At 49.1% G+C, this 27,273-nt stretch overlaps 1 protein-coding gene across 1 annotated transcript in view; it reads left to right on the forward strand.

The window, feature by feature from the left end:
* LOC131293928 (protein grainyhead) overlaps nucleotides 1–27,273 on the forward strand; it is a 133,491-nt gene that overhangs the window by 103,841 nt on the left and 2,377 nt on the right. The window contains exons 7-12 of the mRNA XM_058322337.1: nucleotides 107–218; nucleotides 2,103–2,197; nucleotides 10,267–10,323; nucleotides 14,108–14,206; nucleotides 26,714–26,893; nucleotides 26,971–27,122. Coding sequence (XP_058178320.1) covers nucleotides 107–218; nucleotides 2,103–2,197; nucleotides 10,267–10,323; nucleotides 14,108–14,206; nucleotides 26,714–26,893; nucleotides 26,971–27,122 — 695 coding nt within the window. The remainder of the gene's footprint in view (nucleotides 1–106; nucleotides 219–2,102; nucleotides 2,198–10,266; nucleotides 10,324–14,107; nucleotides 14,207–26,713; nucleotides 26,894–26,970; nucleotides 27,123–27,273) is intronic.

The raw sequence follows: 27,273 nt of genomic DNA on the forward strand, positions 1-27,273 counted from the left end.
ACTCTTTGGGTATTAAATAATCTACGTTTCTGTTAAGCTTAAACAAAATAAAATCGTATCTATATTAACCTATTTGTTTGCTCTCCTTGTTCTATCCCCCTCCCAGAGCGTCATTATGCTGCTGTTCCGCGAGGAGAAAAGCCCGGAGGATGAAATTAAGGCCTGGCAGTTCTGGCACAGTCGGCAGCACTCGGTGAAGCAGAGAATACTAGACGCCGGTAAGTATCAAGAAGCGGTAGCAGGACCTTCCTTCCGAGATCGTACTCCCGAAGCGGGGACTAGTACTAATATGTGGTGTGTTCTGTGGAGAAATTATTACCCCCGCGCCATCTCGCGTGAAGATAATGACGATAATAATGATCACAAACGTGGTAATCGCAAGCGTGTGGCGATGATATCGAACCGCTTGCCGGTTATTTTAAGCCATATTTTCAACTCGCTGGAATCACCACAGCACGAGGGAAAGCATCCAATGGCATAAAGCATCCCGCTTCGAGCGCGAGGATGGAAAGGATGGACCCCGGGACTGCCGGGACCGTGGAATCCAATTACCGTGCTTTATTTATCGATTATCATTGAACTCTCGAACTCGCCGGAGACCAATTTCCAGTAAATCATAATTTTATGCAAAACAAGCTCCCGGGGGCTTCGGCCACGCACAAGACCGGGCAGGCAGGGAGGTGGTGAGGAGATGTGGTGGGCAGGAGAGAGTCCTTCCAACGAGCGTTGGGCGCGCAGCGACAACTAAACGGACAATTATTTAATTATATTTATTGCTTATTGCTGGCGATTATTGGCCGCTGATGTATGGCCAGTTTTGATCGCAACCCCAGAGGAACTGGTTTACCCGGCGTTTACTCGTGGAACGGTACGGATCGAGCTGACGGACGGCCTATCTGATGGATCGGCTCCCTCCCCGTGTACTCCCTCGTGCGCTTGGGCAATGGGCTGGAGGAAATCAAAAAGGCACATCTCTTAATCTTGATCCTTCCGCACGGTAAATTTGAATCCCCCGCCAGAAGACATTACCGATCGTCAGAACAACTCCAGTTGCTAATTGCACCGGACAGCGTTCCCGCTGGGACACTCCCGGCGGGGTTGTGCGTGCCGGTTCTCGAAACCAGTAACGCCTCTGGACTGGCTGATGGGCCATTAGAATTAAAAAAACTCGGCGGAAGGACGACGATGCGCCCGATGACACTAATGATGATGAGGACATGACTCTGGTGGCGCGTTAGGCGCGTAACACCATCAAACTTCCACCTGCCCGCCACCAGCCTATCGCTGGTTTGTTTGCATCGTAACAATTAAACTTAATTTTATCGATTGTAATTTGCTGCAAACGATTCTGTTCCTCGTTGGGCAATCAACATTAACCAGTCCTGCTCGTCTTACGCCGGCGTTACACCTCCGTTCAGAACCGTTACCCGTTACCGCGTGCGAGGATTATCCGCCTCCCAGGCTCCCAACGGCTTAGTCTTCGATCCACGAATATGCTGATGTCTTTTCTGGATGTCCCGAGCGCAATTATGGTTAATTCGCTTAATCGCGACTAAGCACCTGTCTTCCAGCAGATCGAACAACCTTCCCGGGGTGTTCCTGCTTGCTCAACAATGTTGCCAACCACGTCGTCACCTACCGTCGATGGATGGTTAGTGTTCAACTGTCATCGCTTGCGGAGGTGAAACTCAATTTGTACCTTGTTCCGAATGCGACAAATCGCATCGTTCGCCAATTGCAATCACTCAGGCGTTTCTGGTGGGAAGATAGCTATCTAGGGATCGGGTTGTAACTTCGGGATATAATTGCTATCGATCGGGGTGGCAGGATTCTCGCAACCAACGCTCGGCCACTGACCCCCACAGAAACATTCGATTCCGTGTTTTGATGAACCTGACGTCCCATCTCCGGCAAGGATCTTAGTAGCCTTTGGACTTTCCAACGTTTGATCGATCAGATAATTAGGAGGCTGCGAGTGTGGTTTCTAACCAACCGTCCAACATCTTTAGTAGCTGCTGGCCCTTAAGGGGCTGCCTGTCATTATCGGATCATTTTTTTTTAACCACCTTCCTTCCCCATCTCTTTTGCACCCATCGTTGCAGATACGAAAAACTCTGTCGGTTTGGCCGGCTGCATCGAGGAGGTATCGCACAACGCGATCGCTGTCTACTGGAATCCGCTGGAGAGTTCCGCCAAGGTAAGTCCGCGACAGTTTGTCAACCTCTTGCACCATCGTGGTGGCTTCCAACTTGCTTCTGTAATTCCCACGAGACGAACGCCACGTCACTTGCATTGTCCCCCCCTGGTGGATGCGATATGAACGACGAACCGAAAATGCATTTTTCATCGAAAAAGAAAAACACGAGCAGTTGAGACATCGAAGGAAACGTGCGTGGAAAAAGGCGATACGAAAATACAGCAGACAGCAGACGATCCTCGCCGAAGACGACGCAGAAGAGGGCAGGAAGGCACAAACACACACCATTAAGTGTACATAAATTAAAATAATCTCATTTCCTGCGACTCGATAGAAGGGTTCCTTGGTGGCCCTTCGAAAAATGGCGACGCCGAAGGTTCGTACATTTCGTGCCCGGCAATGCTTTTCGCCTCCGTCTCTCATCTACCTTTTCTTATCCTCTGGTGGCACGATTTGAAGGAGCTCCAGCGGAAACCATGCGATTGGCGTAATGGAAATGATAAATCATAGAAGTAAAAATAATAACATTATTTCATTGCAATATTTATGACGACGATTTGGTGGAGAGATGCGTTTTTTTACGATTTTTATCCACCGCAGCTTTCCACAGCTGACCGGTGCGAGGCTTTTCACCGGGTCGGCCGGTGCAGCTAATTAAAATACCGCTACCGCTTCCACCGCGACGCACGAGCTCACGAGCTCCGGTTGTAAATAAAACGTGCCCGGTTCGCACAACCCAAACCCGAACAAGGAGTAATCATTCGCGGAGGTTATTAAATCCTAAACCACCCCATTATGACCCGATCCGGGCGGAGCATAAAGTTCTCCAATGCTCGGCGACCCTTTACGATACGACCGGATTCGAAGCCTTTCATCTGGCGTTAAATGGAAGGTGAATTATTGGACGATGGTCCCCGCCGCAATTGAGAAACGCAAATTACGCTTTCTCATAAACGATGGTCAATTTACCGGACGGAACAGGTTTATTTTACACTTTGCATAAAGATCAGGGATGACATTTGACCGGATGCTGGTGTAGAAGTACATGATTTACAATGCAAACCGCCGGTGAGCAGGAATTACATTAGCGAGAATGAAACTTTAATCAAACCATCCACGGTTTATGGGCCTGAGTAATGGAATTGAAGTTTGTTATTAAGCTCTCCGACGATGAGTCATTTGGCGTTTGCTTCCTCCAAGAAAACTAATCCAATATGTCATTTGTTCGATTAGTCAAAGTGCTTTGCCTAAGTTCGCACCGGAAGCCGCGAGACATGGATTGACATTTTCCATTTTGGGCGAAATTTCGTCACGTTAATGCGCGCCCAAGGAATCGGGCGTAGGACTGTAGGACCTTTTTTCTTTCTTTTTCGTTGTGTGACAAATCTCAAACCCCACGAAATGTTCTAATTGAGTTCTGTCATTTCGGCATCAGCGGCTTTTCGTCGAGCCAGGCCAAAAAAAAAACGTCGTGACCGTCGCATTTACTTATCGCTCCACGCCAGACGGCCTGGAACCCGGCGGTTCTCGGATGACGAACAATCGCCGGTGGAAGTAGGGAGAGGCCAAGCAAACTCCCCAAACACACACACACACACACACACATACACGTCGTAAATCGTCAACGCGTGCGCGCGGAACACCCACCATCGTTGAATGTTCTGATTTTTCGCTGCCCGATGTCGATCCGATTGGCCAAAAATGGTTTGATCCGTTGATTAGTTTTTCGTGTTGCATTCTTCCGCCACCACCACCCTTCGGCCGCGCGTTTCGTCACCCGGAGGAATAAATCTTCCAGCATATGCGTACGCGACATCGCCAACAAACAGCATACGTCTTTCGTGCGGAGGGCGGACATTGTTGTCGCCTGCGGTAAGTGAAACGGTCCCGGAGGACAAAGCCCCATGTCTGCTGGATGGAGTCAATCGGAAACTTGGTTTTCTGCAGCCCGGCCGATCGATCACGCCCACGCCGACGACGATCGACAGCGTTGAAATTTAAAAAGTTCGTACGCGCAATAACCGATTGCTTTTGGACGCCGGATTTTGCAGGACCCGAGAGCTTAGCCGGTCGGTAATGGAAATGGCGATGGAATTAGATCATTCGATGCTATCGCCCGGAGTTGTGTGTGTGTGCGTTTGAAGTTGTGTTTATGCCTAGAGTAAGATTAATTACCGGGCAGGCGACAGCCAGCGGCAAACTACACTGTTGCCCTGTTGCCGAACGTCTCCTCCCTCCGAGCGGTGCGTCCGATCGACGGTGCGTCAAGATCGTGCCAAAAGACAATTAGTCTTCTGCTGCGGTCCGTGTCTGCTGCTGCTAATCACCTTGACTTAACGAGTGGCCCCCTCGGTAAGCGCAGGGCAACCCCGGCCAGCTCCCGCTGACATTTCGTATGGGCGATGATTTGTGTCGTTTTTTCTTCTATTTTCTGCGCCCCGCCAATGTTTTAGCTCCACTTCTGCAAGATCTGCAAACAATGTTGGAACGCGGCGCGGTGTCTAATCTTCGCCATAATCGGCCCAGTGGACTTCGGTGGCCTCAACCGGTGACGAGGCTAATAAGGATCAAAACTAGGGGTGGTTGTAAAGGGTAGATCTGGTACCATTTCGCTACCACCACACACATATATATGTGCCCTGGCCCTGTTTTGGTACGGAAGTGGTCCTTCTAAACCATTGTGGCATTGTAGCTTGTTCAATGTTGTTTTACTGCTAGACAACAAAGTATACAATGCTTACAATCCATCGAAATACGAGTTCAACAACTGTTTCGTCGATGAGTGGAATGTCAGTGCTCTGTCGCATGATATTTCATCGAACGTCAGATTTGTTATGATTCAAGTGTTTCTGTTATTTTTATAAAATTTAGGAAAGTCAATAGAATTTTATTATTTTTGCTAGATGATAGATTTGATTCCCGGTTTAGAACTTACAATTTTGTTAACAGATAAAATCGGTTACTACCATCCGATAAAATCAAATGGCTGTCAAGTGACATTGATCGAACAAAGCATGCACATCATTCAATTATACGGAAAATCATTCTAAAATACATAAAAATAGCTTTAAAGCATACAAAACTAGCAATGTTTATTGGTCTTGGAGTTTTACAATGCACCATAACCACATTTACTTTGTTTATTCCCTAGTTTTCGGCTTTAGACAAACCAAGATGCGTTAGAGACAAATTTGGAAGCTTAAGAGACAACAGTTGATGAGGTATTTCAAAATAAAGCGCGTTAGAGACAAAATCATTCGCTTTCGAGATAAAAATAGATGCAAACGCCTGTAAGTGATTTTTTTACTCAGGCAAAGGTTTACTTCGTTCGTTTGTTTCGTTTCGTTGTAAACGTTGTAAAAGCGAACCTAGATTCGATTGATTGTCGATCGAAGCACTCAACAAAATAGATTCGCCCCGTGAATATTCTTCGGGCGAATGAATTTTACCAATGATTAATCGAACCCAGAATGGTTCCGCCTATTCTTGGGTCCGTCCTCGGCAATGGCAATGGCAACAACCGTCACCCAACTAAGTCCAACGAACTCCCTCGACCGACCCGAAGGGCGATCGGTCGCGCCAACGCAACAATACGCTTGGGGGAAAAACTGTCCCCACGATCGCGGTGAAATAAATCAACCCCAAGCCAATGGGCAACTGACACACACACACACACGTGTGGCTTGCGATCCATCCCACCGAGGTGCCGGGAAGTGCCGGAAAATAAATAGGAAAAAGGTGTTCCAACGAGGTGTCACTCGTGTTGGTCGAACGACGGAATGGTGGTGCTACCGTAAAGTAGGAAGCGAGGGAAGGTTCCATTTTTCGCGTGGGTTTTTTCCCCTACCTCTACTACCCTGCGGCCCGAGGCAGGTTTGCGCGTAGGCCGTGGCACACTAATTTCGTCGGGTCGCGATGCGTCATGGGAAAGCGGCGGTGTTGGTTCCCGTTGCGAAGGATGATGTCACCGTGGAGTGCTTTTCTCCACCGCTTGGCCTAGGAGTTACATTGCGTTCCGATCGAATAGACCGACGTGGCATCGAACAAACTAACGGTTCGAGCGCTAAGTTGTGCGCTCCGAATCGGCAACGGTTCCGGGAGGTGGACACATTAATATTTCGATTAGCGCCACCGTCAGCTTCTTCCGCGTTCCGTGAGCCGAGGCGAGGAAACGGTCATTTCGAATGCACATTTGTCGTCCTTCACTCTTACCGCGTAGGGTTTTACAAAGTTGTTTGTTTTCGGTCCGACTTCCGCTCACTTTCGAAGTGCCCACTTCGATCGCGAAGATTGAAACGAGATCGAACGCGTGTTCAAGGTTCGTGTACACCTTGCTTTGGCTCCACCTTATTCGACCCCCTTGGTGCTTATCACCCTTTACCCCCGGTCTTCACGCTGGGTGATGCATAAATTTCAATAAATTAATGACCCCGAGAACGCACTGCCATCGGATTTAATTTAACAACCTGTAAATGTAGCCGCAACTCGACGAGCTCGGCGTGGCGCCGATGGCGACTTATGCGATTGTCATCGTCCGTGGTTCCCGCCGCACGCAAGTTGGGACGCGTTGGAAAAGTCGGCAGAAGTCGCAATCGGAACGTTCGGATCGACGGGCGGAGGCGAGCAAATAAAGCTGTCCGAGTGTAATAAAGTGGCAACAATATTTGCAAAATCGATGCATTTCCTCGGTTTCGGAGCGAAAGGAGTAGGGTTGTGGAATGAAGAAAAAAAAGATCAAATAATGGGAAAACAACGGAAAATATCCATTCTCGATGCTTGCGACAAGGAGGCAGGGAAACATAAAATACTACACCCCTGCGTCTCCCCCGGTGCTGCAAGTCTCATTAACCTCGAACCGACGCTACCGTTGGCAAGCCCAACGGTCGGTGATGATGATGATGATGATGATGCCGATTTAAATGTGTGCACTTCGACGATGGCGCACGACGGATGATAAAACTCGGGCAAAAACGGTTTCTGTCCGTTTTAGGGATCTTACCGCGTGCGCGCGCACGATCGCGTATAAGAATCCCTCCCTCGAGCGAACTGGAGGGTTATTTAAACTCCCTTATTTTCCTACCCAACGGTCACCCTCCACCCGTTCGGTTCGAGCAGAAAATGTGTCGAAAATAAAGCGATAATCATTTAATTTGCTTGTCCAATGTCCGCCCGGATTGGGACTGCCCGTTTTGATGCTCCTGCTTTGGAAGAAAGATTTCCTTTCCTTCGGCAGCTTGCTTCACGTTGTTAGCCTTTTTTGTAGGCTTGCGGGCTTTTGGGCACCTGTTTTGATTGACCCTCCGCTTTTTGGGACGCAACAAAACTGCAACTTATGGACCACGCGAGGGATCGGAACCCGCTCCCTCCGATGTCCTTTTCGGAACGACATTCTTCGACCGTGTTTTTCGGTGCACCCTAAAATCAAACCCCACCGGGGGTCTATCGTGTTCGCATCTGTTTTTTTTTCGCTGCATCCAGCTAAAGAAGGCAACCCTTAATTTAGCCATTTTTGAATGTGCCCCCCCCCCCCGACCCCCCCCCCCCCCCCTCGACGGTAGCATTTTTTGGCAAACAAATTAAAAATGAGGAAAGAATTTAAACAAGAAGTCAAGAACGAGGTTGGCGTTAGGTAATAGGATTAAGGTGGTTCCCTTTTTTTATCGTTTCACTTCCTTTTCTTTGGTGGGGGTTTTCTCCTTCGTGCCTCTTGGGGATGATTATTTCGGCCCGAAATGACGATCAACATCGGGTTTTTATTGGGTTTTGCGCACATGTTCGAGGGGTTACCTTTTCGGTTGCCTCCGGTGAGTCGATTCGTTAGTGGATTAAATGAGATGTCATCATTAGTGAGGCGCTTGAGGTCAGCATTTTATTTCGAACATTAACGACATGATATGTTAGTTAATAAATTACCAATTTTTACACACAATACAATGGAACAAATTCCATTAAAGCAATGTTTTTCACTTACTCGAACGCAACATTTACTTGTCTTCAAATGATCAATCTGTTTGGTCAACGGTTAAACGAGGTCAGCTCAATGAGACGCCTCCTAAATCACCGCAGGAAAACCCTTTCCCGATCGACGATAAGCTCAACGAAAAAAAGGCCTTTCTCTTAAGACTCCCTCTCCTCACTGGTGAACTGATGTTGATTAGATTATTTCGATCGACCGATAAGCGGCGTGTGATGGGCAAGTTTGAGCAGGGTAAGGTGCACGCTGTCGCGCAATTATCGTTAAACGCTTTTAATAAGCAAAGCAGATTCAAGCGACGCGCTCGAATGGAGGCTCGCCGATCACTTTTATCACCACCACAGCATCAGAAGAAGGTACAGACCCGCGTTTAGACCGCAGAGTTCAGCCTTTCGGGTCGGTTTCTGATGGCCAGGATGGTGTTACCAAGCAAGCAATGCTTACGCGAGCGCGCGCATAAAACAAACCCTTCGCTCGTCAAGTCGAGGTTGAGAAGAAGAGGTGAGACAAACTCGAGACACCTGCACCGACGGTTGGTGTTTTCCGTGCCACCACGTACTGGCTCGGCCACCGAAGGACAGGGAGGAATCTTCAGCCGCTTGGAATGTTCGGCCTGCCGACATGGACATGACGTTCTTGTTGCCGGAGCTGTTTACCGAGCCACCGGACGGCCATTTATCGTTGTTGCGGCCAACGGTCTTCATAAAAGCAATAATAATAACACTCATCATCATCATCATCATCGTCGTCGTCGTCTTCCACGCCGAGGCACATTCGCAGCCGCATTCAAACACTCGTGCCTCGACATCGTCCTGTTGGGCCCGTGATTTCCCCCCCCGCGATGGTTCCGACGGTCCTTAATCGGACGGCCCTTACGGAAGACGCGTGCATCGTGCGCGCATTCGGTCATAACAAATCACCTGCGCCAATGATTAACTGCCGGGTTTTGCGCAACGCCTAATCGTAAACACTTCGCGCGTGGGAGGAAAACCGGAACCGAAACCGAACGGTTCTCGGCGGAACTGGTTTGGGAATGCTCCTCGGGAAGCGTTTGCACTCGCAAATGGTGTTGCAGGTGAAGCGTTTCTGGGAAGGCGGTCGTTCGCGTGTCAAACGGAATGGTACACACGTGGATACAATTCCCGTCGGTGGTCGAAGCAGGGAGAGGAAGTTTCAACTATATTTTTCGCCCTAAACAAATGAAAAACATTGAACAAAATCGAAAAGTAGCAATAACAATTTTAACAAACATGAATCAGTCTTAAAATAATTTGAACTACTAGCTTTTAACTAGAGCTTTTAAAGATTTGAAGGGCAACTAAAATGATTGTTTGTTTTAATTCCTCACCGTTTTGACAACTCATTTAATATTTTCTAGTTAAAATAGCTTCTCTTAAAAAGCTTTAAAATTTGTTCAAAAAGCTTAAAACATTGACTGAACTTTTTATTCCTTAGGTTTCAATCAGTAGATCACCTAGAAGAATGGTTAACTACTTTGATTTATTTAATCGAAATCAGATACTCTTCCTCTCTTCTATCAATTTGCACGGCAAACATCTTCTACAGTGTTTAATCTCAATAAGGTCCCTTTCATTTCCCACCAATATCCCCTTTCCCAGAGTGAATGATTACTAATATATAAATTAAAATAATCTTACTATCGAACCACCAAACCGATGGCGACTTTCCGCGACACTATCCTTCTCCAGGGGGCGGGTGGGGGGGGGGGGGGGGGGGGGGGGGGGATCGTCGAGTCCGCATGATAAAGTACGGCGATGCCATCGGCTTGTCAACCTGCGATTGGAACGCACCTAAGCCTATGCCGACCTGTTCCCGCCCCCTCCAGAGCTCCCACCCTGTCCGGCCCCGGGGCAACATTTTGCACTAATCGTTACGATCGCCAATCGCCACTTTGGCGCTACATTGTGTGCACTTTGTACGATCGCGTTGCGTTTTTCCGATCTGTTGCAATGTTCAATCATTTATTCCTTCGCTTGCTCGTGTGTGCATCGCGCGGGGTGATTTGTCGTTGCTTGTGTGTGAATTTATTTTACTTATCTATTTTGTTTTCTCTTTTCTCTTCACCCTCTTCCAGATCAATGTCGCCGTGCAGTGCCTGAGTACCGATTTCAGCAGTCAAAAGGGTGTGAAGGTAAATATTTATCTCCTTGAACAATATTTTCCAATTATAATGTTTCTATTTACTGTTTTTAATATGGATGGAACAAAACTATTTTTAAAAACTGTGACAAAGATAAAATGAAAATCAATTTAAACATGAACCAAAGCTATCCTTAAAGAAGACTCGCATCATCCGCGAGGGGTCGAGGTTAGAAAGAAAGCGAAAAGAGAAACACTTACCCAACTCTTCGCGTTTGGCCTGCTTTGGTTTTAGAGGACCTCCCTTTCTTGGTTTTCCATCTCCGGCCCGGCACACATTCCTGTTGCCAGTGGCCCGTCATAATGCTCATAATTGATTACTTAGCCAAGTCATGGCCCCCGGGCCCCGCCACACCCTTGGCGGATCGATCACCTCCTCCCGGGCTGTTGCTTGCTCGAGCGATCGCCAATCGCGCCAAGATCGATCGGGCCAAGTGGAGCACTTATCTCGCCGTGATCTCGCGCTTTTCCTCCTTACTTCCTCCCCCCCTCGACGGGTGGGAGGAAGGGTGCCGCCGTTGGTGCACCACTTTCACGCGTTTTCACCGCCGTGACTGGACCTCGGTGAGTTTTCACCGAACGTTTCGAGGATCGCCAACCAGGTTGTCGGCTTACGAAAACCGACCGTCCGCTGCACGCACGCACCCAACGACCCCACATCGTTCTCCTTTTCTCTCCCCCTCCCCCTCCCCTTCTTGTGCCTCGTCGGGCCGCGGGGAGGCGGTTAGGCCTTTCGCTGACAGGTTTGAATGATTGAGTAGCGAGTAGTTAGTTACCGCCTGTCATCATCATCATCCCGGCGCGAAGCAGAACCAACAGATGCTGCAGCCGAAGACAGCACGGGTGAAACAATCGCATCCTTTTTGTGGCCATTTGAGAACGATCCGATGGATGGAGGCTACGTGGTTTAAAAACTGGGCCCCGCAAAGCAAATGGCCACCGTAAAAGACTCTCCACACACGCGCATACACTCACAACACCCCCAGCGGATCATTATCATTATATGATTATTTGTTCATCATCGGCAAATTATGTTGAAATTGATAATGAGCAATTACTTGCGCTGGTTTGAGGCAAACGGGCGCGCACGCCCGACGAAGAACTGTTGGCTTGAGGATGATAATTTATGGCGCGTAATGTTGTACCGAGTGCCCTCCCCGGTTGGAAGGAGGCTTTTGTTTGTGAGTTTGTTAGGTTAAGCACCCGCGTGAAGCTATTATCTCGCTCTCTCTGGAGGACTTTCAAACGCGTAATGATGATCTTACGTATTAACAACGGACCATTCTTCAGCAAGACAAGAGACCGAACGATAGCTACCCACCAGCTTATCACACTTTATTGCATCCATATCGCTAATGAGTCTGGAATACTTTTCCTCCAAATGCCAAGTTGCATTTTATGCCCCCGATAAGCGATACCATTCCGCAAAGGTTCTCCCGGTGGGTTTTATTAATAGGAATCTTTCAAAGCACCATAAAACAATCGGTGCTAATCTATCCATGTTTGTCAAATGTCACATTTGCAACGAAATTCAATCGATTTTTGTATCTGTTGCCTTTTGGGATAAAACGAAAGGAAAACGCAAACAACAGGAAACAGGTAGAATTCTTGGAACCCCAATTTTTGCGTGAATGTGGATTCCATCACCCACGGGAACTGGTGGTGGACGAAAATGGTAAACGAGAACTCTTTAGGGGTAAAAAAGGAATAACGAACGGTCCAAGAATCGTCTTAATCCAAACCCGCCACCATATGCTATCATAATCCGATCATCCGGCCCGACGGACGGAACGGCGAGATAATGAAGCCATCGCAGCAGCTCGCCTCCGACCGTGAACGTCGACAGAAGGCGAAACGTCAGAATCGTTGATTGATCAATACATTTTCTAGTAATTAACGACAAGATTAAATTTAAATATTTCTGCCCAGCTCGACTCGGTCGCGGCTCGGCTCAAGGTTGATGTTTTTCTCGCTTTTGCAGTCGGCTTTCGGCCGGAATCGATCGAAGTTCCCATGAGGTGTCTTCGGGGTCATGCGGCCAGTTTGCCGTCTCAGCGGTTTATGACATGTGCGTTCAGGTGCGTGTGTTCGCTTGATCCGTGGGTTATGCTAATGGTGATATAACGCGAACGAACCTGCCCGCTCCGTCTAGGTCGGACAGATTTCGCTTCGATCAGATCTCCCGACCGCCGGGACCTGACCGAGGAGTGGAGTTTTTGACGAGTTGACTGATACCTTCACCTCCGTTTGACTACCGCGAACCCGAGCATCGATAGTATCTATCACCTTGTTTTTCCGCGATGCTTTCCGGGGCTCGGGGATGTCTATCAACTTCCCGAATCTAGAGCATTCCCGTGCCCGTGCACGGTTTGTGTTTCGGTCGAATGGATCCCACCGATGGATTTTTCGGCCTCTTCCCCTTCGGAACAGTGCGTACCCAATTAGCGTGGCTGCATTCGAGCGTCTCGCTTAGGAATGAAATTGAATCAAGCACCAGCAGGGAGGACCAACGAAAGGCAGGATCTCTTAAAACGTCCGTTTAACTTCTTGCCCCTCGGAGAGGACAAACGTCGACCGGGGGCGGGAGGGGAGCTGCATGTCATTGGTTGGTGTTGAAGACTTTTGACATTTGATCGTACGCTCTCCTGCGGCGCACTGGTTGCTACCAGCGACCCGGCGAGCTGCCATGAACATTCCACCACCAGCGTCCACGGAACGGAGACGGAGACGTTACATCAAGATAGCGAGAACAAGAATCTACGGTTTATTTATTTTACATTATGATGGCTTTCAAGACCCGCATAGGTTGGTTGAGACCGGACATTTGCCCGCTGCACCGAACTCGGCAAGGAGTCGGCAACGGACCGAACGGGAACTACGATAAAGCAAACCAAGCGAGACCGAGAGGAAAAGACAAATGGCTGGGAGAAAGAAAAAAAACAACACCCCTTGAGGGGAAGGAAGAAGCTGAGACAAAAAGGCATCATCCCAGACACCGAAATAGGGATCGCAGACTCCGGCATCGGATGGGAAAAACTGACCGCGCGGGGTGGACGAGGTCCAAGTCAACCATTTTTATCTGGCTGTCATTTGAGATAAATCCATGAATGAACATATTATAATATCTATAATCATAAGAGAAAAGCAAACCAACTCATGAGCAAAATAAAGCAGGACCGTTCGGTCCGTTCCTAAGCTCTTCCTTCTTTTTCAACTCTTGCCCAACGGAATCGACAGGTGTTCGGGAGTCCTCTTGGGATTGGGAAAAAGACGCACAGAAAATACAGGAAGAAATGGGATACGTTAATGTTGGTAAAGAGGAAAAAATACCAACCGAACGGACACGCGGGCGGCGTGAGAAGACAAATCAATGACGGGTGACGATAAAATAAACCAAGAAACCGACTGACCAAACAGCGCTGGAGAAGCAAACGATGGGAAAATGCTCAAGACGCGCAGGATGACGAAAAGAATAGTAACGAAGCAATGAGAAAAAATTGTAAGGAAGGATCTTTTACCCTCGGATCGTACATTAAAAGCATTCGATCGTAATCGTTTGTTTATCTAGGACGCTTCGATGTGAGAACTAAGCGAAGGGTCCTTAAAACCCGTTGCCAACTGTCGTCACCGGCAGGAGTCGTCCTTCGTAGGAGTTGAAAGAGCAATGATTGATATTTATGTCACAGTACAAAAAAGGGTTCTTAAAAAAAATGCTTGATATGTTTAACCCTTCCACACATTATTGACTCAATTGTATGTGTTTTCTATCCTTCCAGGGCTTACCGCTGCATCTACAGATCGACACATTCGAGGATCCGCGGGACACGAGCGTTTTCCATCGGGGATACTGTCAAATTAAAGTATTTTGTGATAAGGTAAGCATTTCGTTCATTCACTGCTATCAACAGGACGCATGTTCGCAAACAATTAACCCTCCTTGCTGATCCTTCGCCCTTCGGGGCTTCGTGTGCGATCGCATTTTCGCCCGCACCTTTTAGCGTACGGCATGGCGGTAGTTGTAGTGGCTACTATTAAAACGATATTACGCTTCGCTTGCGGTAAATCCCATGCGCGCTTCCCGGCGAGCCGGTGGCCTTAGCAGCCATCAGCCATTCCCAGCGGCGGGGAAATTCGAATGCAAATTAATGATAATTTTATGTTGATACTTCATCATCGTACGGCAGAACGAACCGTTCCCGAAGGGGGTGAGTCAATTGAATCGGGCCCAACAGAGAGGGAAAGGCCACGTTGTCGCCACAATAATGCCGCAGGACGTCCCCAGGACGACGTTCCCAACCCCCCCTGCGGTGGGGGGGAGAGAAAAGGGGAAACACATTGTTGCGAAGGGGTTTTCCATGGACGCTTTCGAAGTTCGCTTGCGGAGTGCACTACCGAAGGGCTAAGGGGTTAATCGATTAAGCTGACGCCGCCACGTCGTCGGGTGTCGATCGATCGGTCGGTCGATCAAATGGTTCGATCGGTTTACCCCTGCGTGTGTGTGTGTGTGTCCCTTCGTGATCGTCGGGCGCCATTTTGACGCGCTGCCCGGCCACACTGTCTGCAATTATACGCAATTTGTTCTATAATTGATGAAACGACAGCTCATTAAAGGGACATTGGACCGAAATTGGTGCGCGTCCGTGAGTGTTTTTGCTTCGTGTGTGCATGTGTGTTTGCCACGGCAAGTCATGGCGATACTTTTCGGATAGGCTTCGGATGGAGAGGAAAGAAAACGACACACCCCGGGTTAAACACACGTACACGCGTTCCGATCGAAACGGTGAATGATGGAGGTCATCGCAACCGATTGTTGTGCCACATCCGGGGGCAGAGGGCCCAAGGGAGGGACAAGTGATTAAAACAGAAAACACGCATGCACGCACGAACGCACGCATCGCAAAATGGCCGCCACTCTTCGGACAATGGACATCCATCGCGTTTTCCGCGGCGAAATCGAAGTCCGTCCAAGTCTTAAATGGTGCGATTCGTTGCTGGTCAATAAACTTCTCCACCTGTTGGAGCGGGAGGGAAGGGGTTTAATGTGAGGTGTCACTTAAGCACGACACGATTAAACGGATCCGATCGTCGTTCAACCAGCGCGCTCCAATTAAAGTACGGATGGAGAAATTAGAACGCGTTAAAATGGCGACGCGAAAGGAAAGGATTCCGTTTCGAGCAAATGCGATCACTTGCGCTCCACGGAGGTTGTTCTATTTTCTTTGGGGTTTTTCCTAAAGCCACCCTAAAGAGGACGCAGCTCCGAGCGAATGGAGCGGATGAAGTCATAATGCCTAGGTATTAAAAACGCCAGTTTTACCGCAACGAATCGCGCTGTCCGATAAAAAGTAATTATTATTGTCACTCCGGCACTGGCCGAGACAAGCGCGTGTGTGCGTGTATGTGTGCTTTTGCTCGGAATCCTGGAGAGCCAGCTCATCGCAGCTAACATCATCATCATCGTCGTCGTCGGGTGTAGTTCGAGGCGATTTGCATAAATACTGACCACCTCCTTCGGCGACTCGGTGATGCACTCCGATGTGCCTAAGCCTGGCTCCGACACTACGGTTCGACATCTACGACGTGGCCGACATTCTACCGGTCAAGTGTGCGCTCCGCTTCACGCTCCTCCTCGTTCCCGGAATCCGCGCAGGACCTCGCGTACTTTACGAGAATGGCATCGCCGGCATGAGAAAATGGGTACACGGTGCGCAAATCAAATTAATGGCAAATGTTACCCTTTGGAGATCGCCTCCAAACGATGACCTCACAAAGGGGGTTGGCCCGATCCTACCGCTAGAGATGGTAATCTCCCGTGAACAAGCGCATCGTTGTTTGTTGTGCTCAGATGGTTCGCCCTCCCGCTGGGCAATAATTGATGGCAACTCATCGCCGACGATGTATTCTCGCTCAACTTTGTATGCGCCCGATCATCCAAGCCAAGGGTCGAACGGGATGACCGGAATGTCATCGGCTCACCCGAAACAAAAAAAAAGCACACACACGCACTTGCCTTGACCGAACGCCGAAAACCCTCCAGCTTATTATCGCCGATCTCATTACGCCCTTATTCATCGTCTAAACTTTCCATTTCGAAGGAACGGCCCCGAGGAGTTGGAGGGTGCTGGTCTATTATGAAACGCACGCCACACGCTCGCCCGAGGCATTGCCATGGCCTGGCCCAGTTAGCTTTTTTTTGGAAGCGCCGTAAGGCCCTAGGGGTGCGAGGCTTCCGAAACACCAACCGGGATGCGATCGAGCGGTTGTCGATCACCGGAATGGTAAGACCTTCGATTGAGACGTGACTGTGACAGGTGTCAGGAAAAGAGTTCGAAAGTCGAAAAATCGATAGGCCGTAGTCGATGTCACAAGGAACTCTGTGTGTCTCCGTCTAATCCGCAGCTAATGGAGTCGAACAAATCAGTGGTTGGCCTAATCTCTGACCACTCTGTCCAGATCAAGCGTCTCGCTCTCGGACGGTGATATGCAACGCTGTAAACCGCTAGCTGCACTCCGCTATCACCCTGACACCATCGTCGCTACGATGTAGTGTAGGAGCCTGAGTGCGAACTCATTTGAATAAATTAATAAGAAATTTTTATGCAAAATCAAAATCGCTTACTGGTGTGGATGCATGAGTGGATGAAAATGAGTATGAGCTGCGGAGAACGTTCCAATCCCGGTAGTGGCGTGTACGGTACGTGTTCACTATCAGCAAAAGTGTCCACCACGAGACAACGACAACGATGACGACGACCCGCAGACATCGACCTGCCGGGAGGAAGTACACGGGTGCATATTCACGATACCGATTAGTTTTAATTGCCCACCGTGACAGGCTGGGAGGACATTCTTATTCCCGTACGTGTGCGTGCATCGAATCCAAGAAGAGACATTGAAAACAATTTAAAAAAAAACAGCAGAAAAATAGAGGAAGAGAAAAACAAGCAACCAACATGGAGGAAAAATAAAATTCTCCCAACGACACACAACACACGTTCACATTCTACCGCGGGTGCAGCATTATAAAATCATTTAATTGAGCCATTTATATATTAATTATTCATTTTTATCGCCACCAAACCACGGAAGGCACTGTACACACACACACACAAAGTCACTGCCACCGTCGATGCAAGATGGCTGTCGCGCCAGTGGTCAGCAGATGCTGCGCATTCATTCAGCACCGCATGGCGACACGGATGGCGCTAATGACCAATCGGAGAGGAGGTTTCCCCCGGGAGGGGGAGGGAAAACGGGGGACTATTGGGGCCTTTTCCGCCTTTTCTTATCTCCTCCTCTTTTTTTCCCCTTGAAGCGGTAAAGGAAATAATCCCACAAGTACTTCTCAATCCGTAAAACCACTTTTCGTCTGTCATTCCGTGCGTGCGCGTGTGTGTACGTGTGTGTGTTTGTGACCTAAGTACACATGTAGTACATACGATAAAAATGACATGGGGACATTTGCAAAACGTTCCATAGTAGAAACAGATGGCGCTTCGGAGGAATCGAAAGAAGGGGAAAGAAAATAAGAGGCAAGTTGAGCCCATTCACAATATTTCGACACAACGATGCAACGCGCATGCAGGTGCATACACACACACACACACACACACACACACACACACACCCGATGTTGTCCCTCCCTTTGGGTCGTCCCGGGTTTTGGGTTGCGTGGTTCCGCAAGCGCTTTGCTCCACGAGGATTAAAATGCATAAAACTTTATATCAATCGTGCCCATTCCCTCATCCACCTCCCTGCCAACCACTTCCTCCCCCGGGTGCAGTCATTTACAAGCGCGACACACTTGTAAATGTGCGCAGGCCTATTTATATGTGGTTCGCCACCAGGCACACACCGTTTGGCCACTTGTCAGCCCCCGAGCTGCAAGTCGCCGATATCGTAAAAATAAACAAGCCCGCAACGGATTGCGGCATCCGCCCTGGGTACCGACCAACGCCAGCCCTTCTTCATATCCCCTCCCCGGTGTCGGTGTTGTCGACAGGACCGTGCGCCAAGTGGCGCGCAAGTCTGGAGTAACAATTTTTCAATAAATTTTATTGAAGCGATAATGGCCGCTAGTCATGATTTCTGAAAAGGAAGCAGGTTACATTGATAGATGGCAATGGCATGGGGACTGTGTCGCTCAATGTGCGTGTGTGTCACCCGTGTCCACGGTCAACTCTCATGGTCCACATCGGGCGGAACGGGTCCTGTTTGGTCCATCCTTCCTCGTTGTCCCTTAAGTTTTGTTCTCCTTCTTTTCGCTGTGGAACGGTGGAAACCTTGTCCGATTGCTCATTACTTTCGCACGTTGGCCAGAAGTAACAATGTTCTGACATTTCCGCGCCACCTTCCCACCATCCCGTGCAGATCCAGTTTATTTTTTTTCGTTTTCTGTTCTCCTTGTCTTTGCTTCTTTTTTTCACAACCGCTGCTTGTCGCTAATGAGCTGTATGGATTGAACTTCCGTTTCATGTTTTTTATTGTAATATTTATTTTTTCGATAATGTTTCCACCGTCCACCGTCCACGAACGGCCCTTTTTACCTGCTAACAATTGTGACGGAACGTGTCTTTTCCACGAGATGTCCAAAGCGAAACACAATAGGAACAAAACATTCAAGACTTTGCAGCGGGATGACTTCTGCACAAAAGACAACCGAGGAAAAAGGACAACGAACTAAACGGACACCGTTTTTCATTCGATTTGTTTTTGTTGCGCCGCTGCACTTTTCATTAGTGATTTTCCACCCGGTCCATAATGACAATGTACGGCGTGCGTGAGAGTATGTCCGGCAAGCGTCAAAATTGGCTACCACGGAACACTTGTCTGCACGTTTTTTTTTTCACTTTCCCCACCCCATGCTTTGCCTTCCCGTTGCGGACTCAGAGTGAAGGCGAAGAAACAGAAAACCGATCTCGCGATCGTAATGGTTAGTTTTTATTTCCAAGCATTAAATTAAGATATCCATCTGCGCGCTCAGTTTCGGCAGCCCATAAAACATAAGACCGCCTGGAGCCCCGGAGTCTGCGTGCGCGTGAGTTGCGTCCCATCAGCATCAAGATTTATTGGCCAGGGCTCTCGAGCCGCATTCGTTCGGCCCATCGTGGTCGCCATCGTTAGCGGGACGTTTTCTAATAAATCTATTAAGTACCATACCGATATGAACCGGCGTGCAACTCGAGCTCCGGGATTCCTGGAGCGCCGAGCCGAGCCGGGCCGGGAAGCGAACTATCTGATCGGCACACTGTGCGACTCGCGCGGACTAATCGATCTTTTTCGCGGCGGCAATAAATTTCGCAAACAAAACCCCCTCCCCGAACGAACGCATCTTTCTTGTGCGATCTTCACCGAACGGGAGAATGGGTTAATAAAAATCGCTCTCGAACGTGATCCCGGGTGGTGGGTATCTAAATTTCCAACGCAAAATGTGTTTCCTCGCGACTACTGCACCTGCGGACGCTGCTCGGTTTGGGTTAAGCCCCATAAAACCCATCTCATCGCTGACCACGGCTTAGTTTTCCCTCCAGAAAACACGCCGAAGGGGGTCATCAGTGTGATGATAGTGTTTTATATTGTCTTTTTCTCCGCCACAATTCCACCGACCCGCACCACTCTAGTAGAGGTTTTATCACTAGTTTTACCTATAAACATTTATTCGTTCCATTTCCCATCCCCTGAAAACGCTCCAATCGCCGAGGATCGCGAATGATCGGAACCAACGCGGGCCACCGTATGTAAATTATTGGTTTGATTTTTGTGATTTATACCGCGCTGATAAAGCGCTCCGAAGCTGACCCCAAAAAAGGGAAGGAGCTGCAGCGGAATGGGGTCGGAATATTTATGCAAAAATGGCAGCTCAGTCGGGGAGGTTCGGTACTTTCTTCAACACAACAATACCACCATCCATCTGGTCTCGTGTTTGAAGAGAATAGAACGATCCAAAAGGGGGAGAAGAGGAAGGACGGGGGTTCCTTCGGGTCGATCACACATCATTCCGCGGCGTCAATATATGGTGCGCGCGATTAGATCTCCCTTTTCTTCCTTCCTTCCTTCCTCGGTTTCCTTTGTTACAGCGGCATAATGCGGCGATTCGGAGCTGCATTTCGCAACAGTTATTTATGCCGGCCATTTGCATGATAAGAAGTCCATCTTCATCGATCGGCCGCAACGGAGAAACGGCACGGTACCCCTCCCGTTCGCACACACAATGCCCGTAGGGCCCATTCCACGTGTTTAAACGAAAGACTCTCGCGCGCGTATCGAAAAAGCGACGAACCCGGTTTGTAAATACATCTTTTTGCTCGGGTGAAAATGCTTCACTGCGGGAATGTTCCTGACAAAACACACCGATGTGTGTGTGTGTGTGTTAGTGTGTATGTGTGTCCATTAGTGGACAGCCGAAAATTGCCAATTACGCGTGTCGGCTGCAGAGTGTCAAAATATGACAAACTTCTGCTTCATGCGAATGGAGTTGTGCGTTTCTCCATGCACTCACCTGGAGAGAATTATTCACCCGTTCGTTTCTTGCGCTTCCGCTTGCTCGCGCAAACGTATTTCTTCACTTCAAAGGAAGAATCCAAGAAACAGGAATTCGATGGCGAAGGTGTAAAAAACAGTTAAAAGCCCTTCGCATAACCGTAACCACTTTGCGCCCCTGCCGTTGTCGTCGCGGAGTTTTGGATGCTTTTAGGAAGTGTTCAAGAACTTTTTTTCCGTTCCGGCGCATGGTTGGAGTTTCGGTTACATTTGGCTGCTCCGAAGCAATCATGTTTTACAAGCGTTTACATGTGCAACGCTGATCGAACGCATTCCGTGCTGGGGGATTATTTCGGAGGTTAATGTCTTTCTCACGACTTTTCGTGCGGCCAATGGCAGGGGGTTGTAATTTTGAGTCCCTTAAATGGTCAATGGTTGGGGTTGCATTTTTCAGACAGTGACAAACTATTGTTTACAATGTCAAAATTAACTTTCGAGTGAAATATTAAGTTTTGTTGCAGTTCATTGTTGTTCATACTTCGTTCGGGAAAGCTTGTGGTATGTTAAAATTTCCCTTTCTGTCACTCGAAGGGCAGTAAAAACGATCGACCAAACACACGCGGGGCCACACGGGTGGTTATGATGAATGTAAGACAACATAATTCTCATGTTGGCGAATAATTGCGCGGCACGGCGTCTTACACGCGCCTGTATCTGCATTCCATCCATCCCTCCCCCTCCGAAGATTGCACACAGGGGATAGGAAAATCGGAAAAGCTTGATCAGTGAAGCGGAGCACGGAATGTGACCGATCCGAACCGAGTCGGCTCCGTCTTGGTAAATGTTTATTAAAATCCCATTATTCTTTCATTTTGCATCGCCTTTATATTGCACAAGCTGATCGATGTGTGTCCTTGTGTGTGTGCGTGAGGGTAAATTTGTACTTATGTGCTGATAACGGCGCTACCTCTTCAAGGCCACCCTCTCTGGAGGTCCGCTCGGTCCTCATTGTGCGGTCCGCTTCTTATGGCTCGCGCATATTGTGCCCTCCGGGCGAAGGGCATGCTTTTATGCGGAGCGCACTTTTATGGAAGTGTTTATTAGCGTTGCGAAACACCTACCTAGTCTGCTCGAAGCTTAGATAATAAACGCCACGGGATGATGAGTCAGACGCACACAATATTATCCGCACCAGAATCGATCGGAGCGAAGGTTGCGGGAATCGAAACGAAAACAAAACAGAAAGGTGGGCATTATGTAAAAATCCCGAACCCCCGGACCGGATTCCGCCCGGATCGGTGCGCGCGTTGCGTTCCCCCCGCTGCTGTTGCGTAAATGGCCACGCTGCGGAACGTCAAAGTGACACTTGTCCACCGGCGGCGACAGTTGCAGGTGTTCGCATCGGGCCGCGCCACCAAATAGAGTCGCAAAAGGATCTCGCCCGGTCCTCGCCCGATGAGAATGGCCGCTGGGGACAACATTAAATGGGGTGTAAATGTTGTAGCGCACTCCCGGGCTTAAGGTTTCCTCCGCGGCACGCTAGAAACCCGATTCCCGGGGCGCGCTTCTTCTCTCGAGCGAGGGAAGTTGTCAAGAAGGAAAGTTTTTTCAAAAGCTAGAGCATAAAATTCCCCCCTGTGGTGACGTTTGTCCAGCCCCCATCCTGGCTGGAGTGTGTGTGGATTAACGGGAACAGATTGTCTTTCGACTACTGGGACAGCTCGTTCCAAACAACCTGACAGTGTCGGGTGTTTTTATGCACATGTGTATTTATTTGTTGATATCCTCGATCTTTGAAGCGCAAGGTGGTGCCTTTGCAGTTTGCTATCGCAGTTGAAACACTTGCTCCAAGTGTCGCGATCATTATCATCATTCTGGGTGACATCGGTGTCATGTGCCGTTTCTGCTTGTTTCTTCATTACACGCTGCAGTAATCCTTTTGCTTTAGATTAGAGATTATTTTATTCTTAACCACATGATTTGCAACTTTAAATCACAAAAGTTCTTACTCCAAGCACAGGATGTTTTACTTCAAATCTCGAGATTTTTGTTGTAAACTGTAAACTGATTTTGAATTGACATGTGTTTCACAACACTTTTGTAATTAAGTAAAAGGAAAATAGTTTTCTAAAAAAGTTTTACGTCGAGTGTGGTGCAGTTTATGACACATTCTACAGCTTTTACTATACCACCTGACCAAAAGTGTAAGCAAACCTACACAACTACTACTTAATGCGAAACAGCACCGAGAAAACGGCGAAGCTGCAAACAAACCGAAGGGCTATTCTTCATATGGAAAAGCGCGTGCAATAGAAATGCAGCATGTTGCATAGAAAAAGAGAATAATTTCATTCATCTGATTAGCCGCTTCCGCTCCCGGATGATCCCTTATGGTGCCCTTAATGGACGGCCCGGCATTCGCGGCCATAAAACTCTGAAATAGTTACTCCACGAGCGCGCTTACTTCGTAGTGCTCCCCGGGGGGGTTATACACCGATTGGCGGAACCTGTTGCATGGTTGTAAAACCATTTCCTTCTGCGTTACTCTCATGTGTGTGTTTATTTTTTCTTCCTTATCCTGCAAGACGACCTAGTGCACCGTTTCGTCTTGGCAATCGCATATATATTTTACGCCGTAATTTGCAATTTAACTCCCATTCGCTCGATCGGGGGCAAATGCATCGCGCTGGCAAGAGAGTAAGGTGCAAGCAAAGAGAGAAAAGAACCTAGATTCCACCGATGGTCGATTTTTTATCTGCAAGAAAAAAACCACCTGGCTTCTGCCAGAGTCATGGTCATCGATGGGGCCGAGCTTATACGCCGGGTTCTCTATTTGCACTGCGCTTTATTAGGGAACCCCTCCGGGTTAAGCATGCAATGTAGCAAACGAACGGCAAGCGATGACGGGAAAAAAGTAAACCAAAACCACCGGACTTCATCCCGCAAGAGTAGTAAAATTTTATAAGTCCATTTTTAACCCCCTTTTCATTAGTGCGGACACTGAAATAAGCTCACCGATGCGGACACGGACACGACGCCACTGGAACACGACAAAGATGTTCCATAATGTAATGATCATCATAATCATAAAAACACATTTCACAGTCCCGAAGGGCACTGCCGATCGGGGCATGATGGGATCAGTTCACATTAAACCCACCGCGAAAAGGCTTCTGCGAGGTAGCGAAGCGAAAGAGATGCGCACTGAGGAAAACACACACACACACACACCTACCGAGGCGGATGCTGGGGCCGCTAACGGAAAACGGTAACTCTTTGCCGTCAGCCTCCAAGGCTCTTGTTTCGCTTCCCAAGGCCGGAACTTGTGCGTGGAAATGCAAAATGGCATTCATCATGAGGCTTCCAGTGGCCCAAAGCCCCGTTTTGTTGGGAATGCGGCACAGAACACATTTTATTGTGTCAATCATTGGAGCGCAAGCATCAATCATTTGCTTAATCGTTTCCGCTGCAATTTTTCTCCCGCGAGGGTAAACGCACACAGTGCACTCGCTTCGCATGCGCTACGGGGCGAGCGGTTGGTTTCCCTTTGCGGACAAATTGGTTTTAAGAAGATTTCCCTGCCGGCCGAAGGATGGAAGCCAACGGTGAGCGGAACGTGACAGACTAACACACTGGGGAACACAAATTCTTCCCAAACGCACAAACAACCTCAGCTGACGCTACTGACATGCGCCTTCGCTACATGCACTAACGGAACTGTCAAAATACGGCTGAGGCAGCGATGCGCCCTGGCCATAATTAATATCTCCAAGCGACTTCTATATACTTGTACACCAACTGTGTAGCCCGCGGGATAACGCCGACCGCGTCCGATACGAGCGCCTGATGTTTAGTCAACTAATCTCGCCACACCGAACCCTCTGTTTTTCAAATCCTTACAACAGGTGGTCCCCCAGGATGGGGTAAGGGAAAGCTGTGAGCCCCTGTATAGGGTGGCAAAGTTGGTGGGGGATCAATTTGTTCCAGCCGTACCGCGGGCGAACGGGCAGTGGAAGGGCACGCACGGTGGAAGGATAGAAATTAATATAATCATAAATTATGCACGCGGCTTGATGTGGCGTAGGAACGAACGCGCGGCGACGCGATACGCTTCCGTCCTGCACCGAAACAAAGAGAATGGGTGATGGGGGAGGAAAAGAGGACCACTGGGGAGGGGGGAGTTCTTATTGCGTGCTCCACGCCAAAGTAGTATCCCTCACGCGCGCACCAGGCGACGGACTTTGGAGCGGAGGTTGCGCTTAAAATTACACCTTCCGAGGGCGAAAGTGCACGGACCCCGCCCCGCGGCACTCCCTCCCGGGACGCGGTAACTGCACTTTCCGACACACACGCACGCACGCATGCACACTCCTTGCTGCAATCCGACACATTGTAACGCGAACTCGGCGTGTGGTAGTTCGCGCCAAGGATTCAAACGAAGGAGGCCTCCACATGATCGCATGATCGTTCGATGATTAATCGATTGGTCGAAGCGAGGTCAACGTAATGGGAGGGAGAGAGGGAAGGGTGGAAACACCCGCTCGATGATTCCCGTGGTTCCATTTCCGGTCCGAAAAATCCCGTTGCCTTTGGGCAACCGGCACAACATTGTCGGATGGTGCCGACGCTCTGCCTTTTCAAAACTCAATTCGCGTGGAAAAATACGTTAATGTTTGTTTTTATCTCCTCGCAACCTTCCCGTCCGTATGTTGCAATCTTTCTCGTGACAGAATCACAGACGGATCATGGCGTAGCTCACTCATGCCCAATCGGCGCTGGAGCAATTTGTCGTGGTGAAGCGTCTTGAAGCGCCTTTTGCGTACTTCTTTCCTTTCTCCTTGTTGTTTTGGTTTGGTAACTATTGCTTCTAAGGCTCGAACGCACCTTCACGCGCTCGTCCGCGTCGTTCGGATTGGAGTGGATTAATAAAATCATTTGAAAACCCATTACCGCGACTGACAGCGGTGGAAAATTACATTGCACTTACAACCAGCTACCCCAACCTGCCGCCAAGGTCCGGACCCTTGTTTCGGTTGAATATGGCGAAAAGCGAAGCCATGCGCTATGAGAATGGGATGTCTCTGCCTAATCCCCCCCATCCTCAGGTTGGTCATCTGATGTGGCGCAATCTCCCCGAACGACCACGATCGACCCGTGTATGTGTGTGTGTGTGAGGCACCATTTTCTCCCTCCCGCGGCTCGCGATCTCTCCGCGAATGCAACAATATTTTAGCCATTTTTAATGAAGATAAGCCTCGTATAATCTGCGCTATAAAAATGAAAAATATCTACATCGCGCATAGGACGTGCATTTGATCGTTTGGCCGGACCCCGCGTCGCCTGCCTGCCTGCGTCCTCTCCATCCCTTACCGTTGACCCAACCCGGGTGCAGGTTGTGCAGTTTGAAAATTCCTCAACGCAACTGCAATAGACACACACACACAGTTATCCTATCTGGCTGCGGGGGGGGGGGGGGGGGGGGGGGGTTGGGAAGTAGAGTGACGGTGGAAAGACACCTTGTTTACCGGTTTAACTAAATTTCCTCGGCGTATCCGCTCGGAGGGTCGATGCATAATGCGATGCGGGAAACTTTGTTTCGTGGAAACGGCACCTAAGCGTTTCCTAGTAACAAGATCGGGGAGGGGCGCGAGAATGTGGTGAGGGAGATGAGATCACCCGGCCGGAATGAGGTCATTGTAGCATTTAGAAACGGTGGATTATGGGCGTCAAGATTTTATTACAATGCTACAAATCGTGAAACGATAATAGTTGCGGTTTTCCCGCGCTTCGGGAAGGTTAACATTTTACGAACATGCTTCGGGGAACTGTTATCGTTAAGCAGAAGGCGTTAAACTGGGGGTCAATTAGTTAATCTCTTCTCTCCTTTCCTTTCTCACGCGCAGGGTGCCGAACGTAAAACACGCGACGAGGAGCGGCGGGCGGCGAAGCGCAAGATGACCGCCACCGGGCGGAAAAAGCTGGACGAACTCTACCATCCGGTCGTCGAGCGGTCCGAGTTCTACGGCATGAGCGACATGATTAAGCCGGCGGTCCTATTCTCCCCCTCGGAGGACATCGATAAGGTAAGGGAGAAACCCCTTTTTGGTTATGTTGTTTATTGTTTTACCACCATTCTAACTAAAACAACTTGTCTTCGCAGCTCACCTCGATGGATATGCAGTTCTACGGTCACGATGCGGACTCCCTGTCCGGCACATCGGACAACGTCAAGTCGCCGTTCCTGCTGCACGCGAACAAACCGGCCACACCGGCGCTGAAGTTCCACAACCACTTCCCGCCGGACGTTCCGACGTGAGTAGAGCGCAAATGTCGGCTAGAACTTCCAAGTTTGCCACCACAGGGCCATCTTCCGGTCGGAGCTCTGACTTTCGAAGGCACCCCTGCGCGACGTAGTGGTCCACAGGAACTCTTTCTAATGCCATGTTTTCCTTTCTTTTCTCCC

This window comes from Anopheles ziemanni, chromosome 2, assembly GCF_943734765.1.
Source record: "Anopheles ziemanni chromosome 2, idAnoZiCoDA_A2_x.2, whole genome shotgun sequence".
Taxonomy (NCBI): domain Eukaryota; kingdom Metazoa; phylum Arthropoda; class Insecta; order Diptera; family Culicidae; genus Anopheles; species Anopheles ziemanni.